Genomic DNA, 528 nt, shown 5'->3' with positions numbered 1-528 from the left:
GTGGCTGCCCCATCCCTGGCAGTGTTCAAGGCCAGGTGGGACACAGGGGCTTGGAGCAGCCTGCTCTAGTGGAAGGTGTCCCTGCCCGGGGCAGGGGTTGGAGCTGGAGGAGCTTTAAGGTCCCTTCCAGACCAAATCATGGGATTCCCTGATCTCAGGGTGTAAGAGGCCTATTTGGGATCCCGGCACCCCCGCACTGCCCTGGACAGCGGGCAGGATGAACGCCCGCCGGGACTCACCGAGGTGGCAGCGGATGCGGATGTTGGTGGGTCCGTAGTGCTCGGCGATGACGGTGCCCGGGCTCAGCACGGAGATGCACGCGTTCCCAAAGACGTTGTTGCCAATGCAGGTGCGAAGGCTCCCGAGCAAGCGGTACGTCCGTGGGCATCTCCTGCAGTTCCTGGGCACGCACATGCCCTGGTTCACCAGGTAGAAGGTGAACCACTCCCCGCTGGGCGTGCTGTTCATTTTCCATCCTTGCGGGAGGCTGCAGTTTGAGAAAGCTTTGTAGCGGGTCCCAAACTCGCA

At 62.3% G+C, this 528-nt stretch overlaps 1 protein-coding gene across 1 annotated transcript in view; it reads right to left on the bottom strand.

The window, feature by feature from the left end:
• Positions 1-239: 239 nt before the first annotated feature.
• The window catches only part of LOC104401568 (aspartate beta-hydroxylase domain-containing protein 2), a gene marked incomplete at both ends in the record, with an annotated part of 667 nt that continues 378 nt past the window's right edge, over positions 240-528 (bottom strand). Inside the window, one exon of the mRNA XM_010009177.1 lies at positions 240-528. Within this exon, the coding sequence (XP_010007479.1) occupies positions 240-528 (289 nt within the window).

Source organism: Nestor notabilis, unplaced genomic scaffold (genome assembly GCF_000696875.1).
Source record: "Nestor notabilis isolate BGI_N333 unplaced genomic scaffold, ASM69687v1 scaffold23542, whole genome shotgun sequence".
NCBI classification, from domain to species: domain Eukaryota; kingdom Metazoa; phylum Chordata; class Aves; order Psittaciformes; family Psittacidae; genus Nestor; species Nestor notabilis.
The sequence above is the reverse complement of the archived record's forward strand: the minus strand, read 5'-3'. Positions and strand labels throughout refer to the sequence as shown.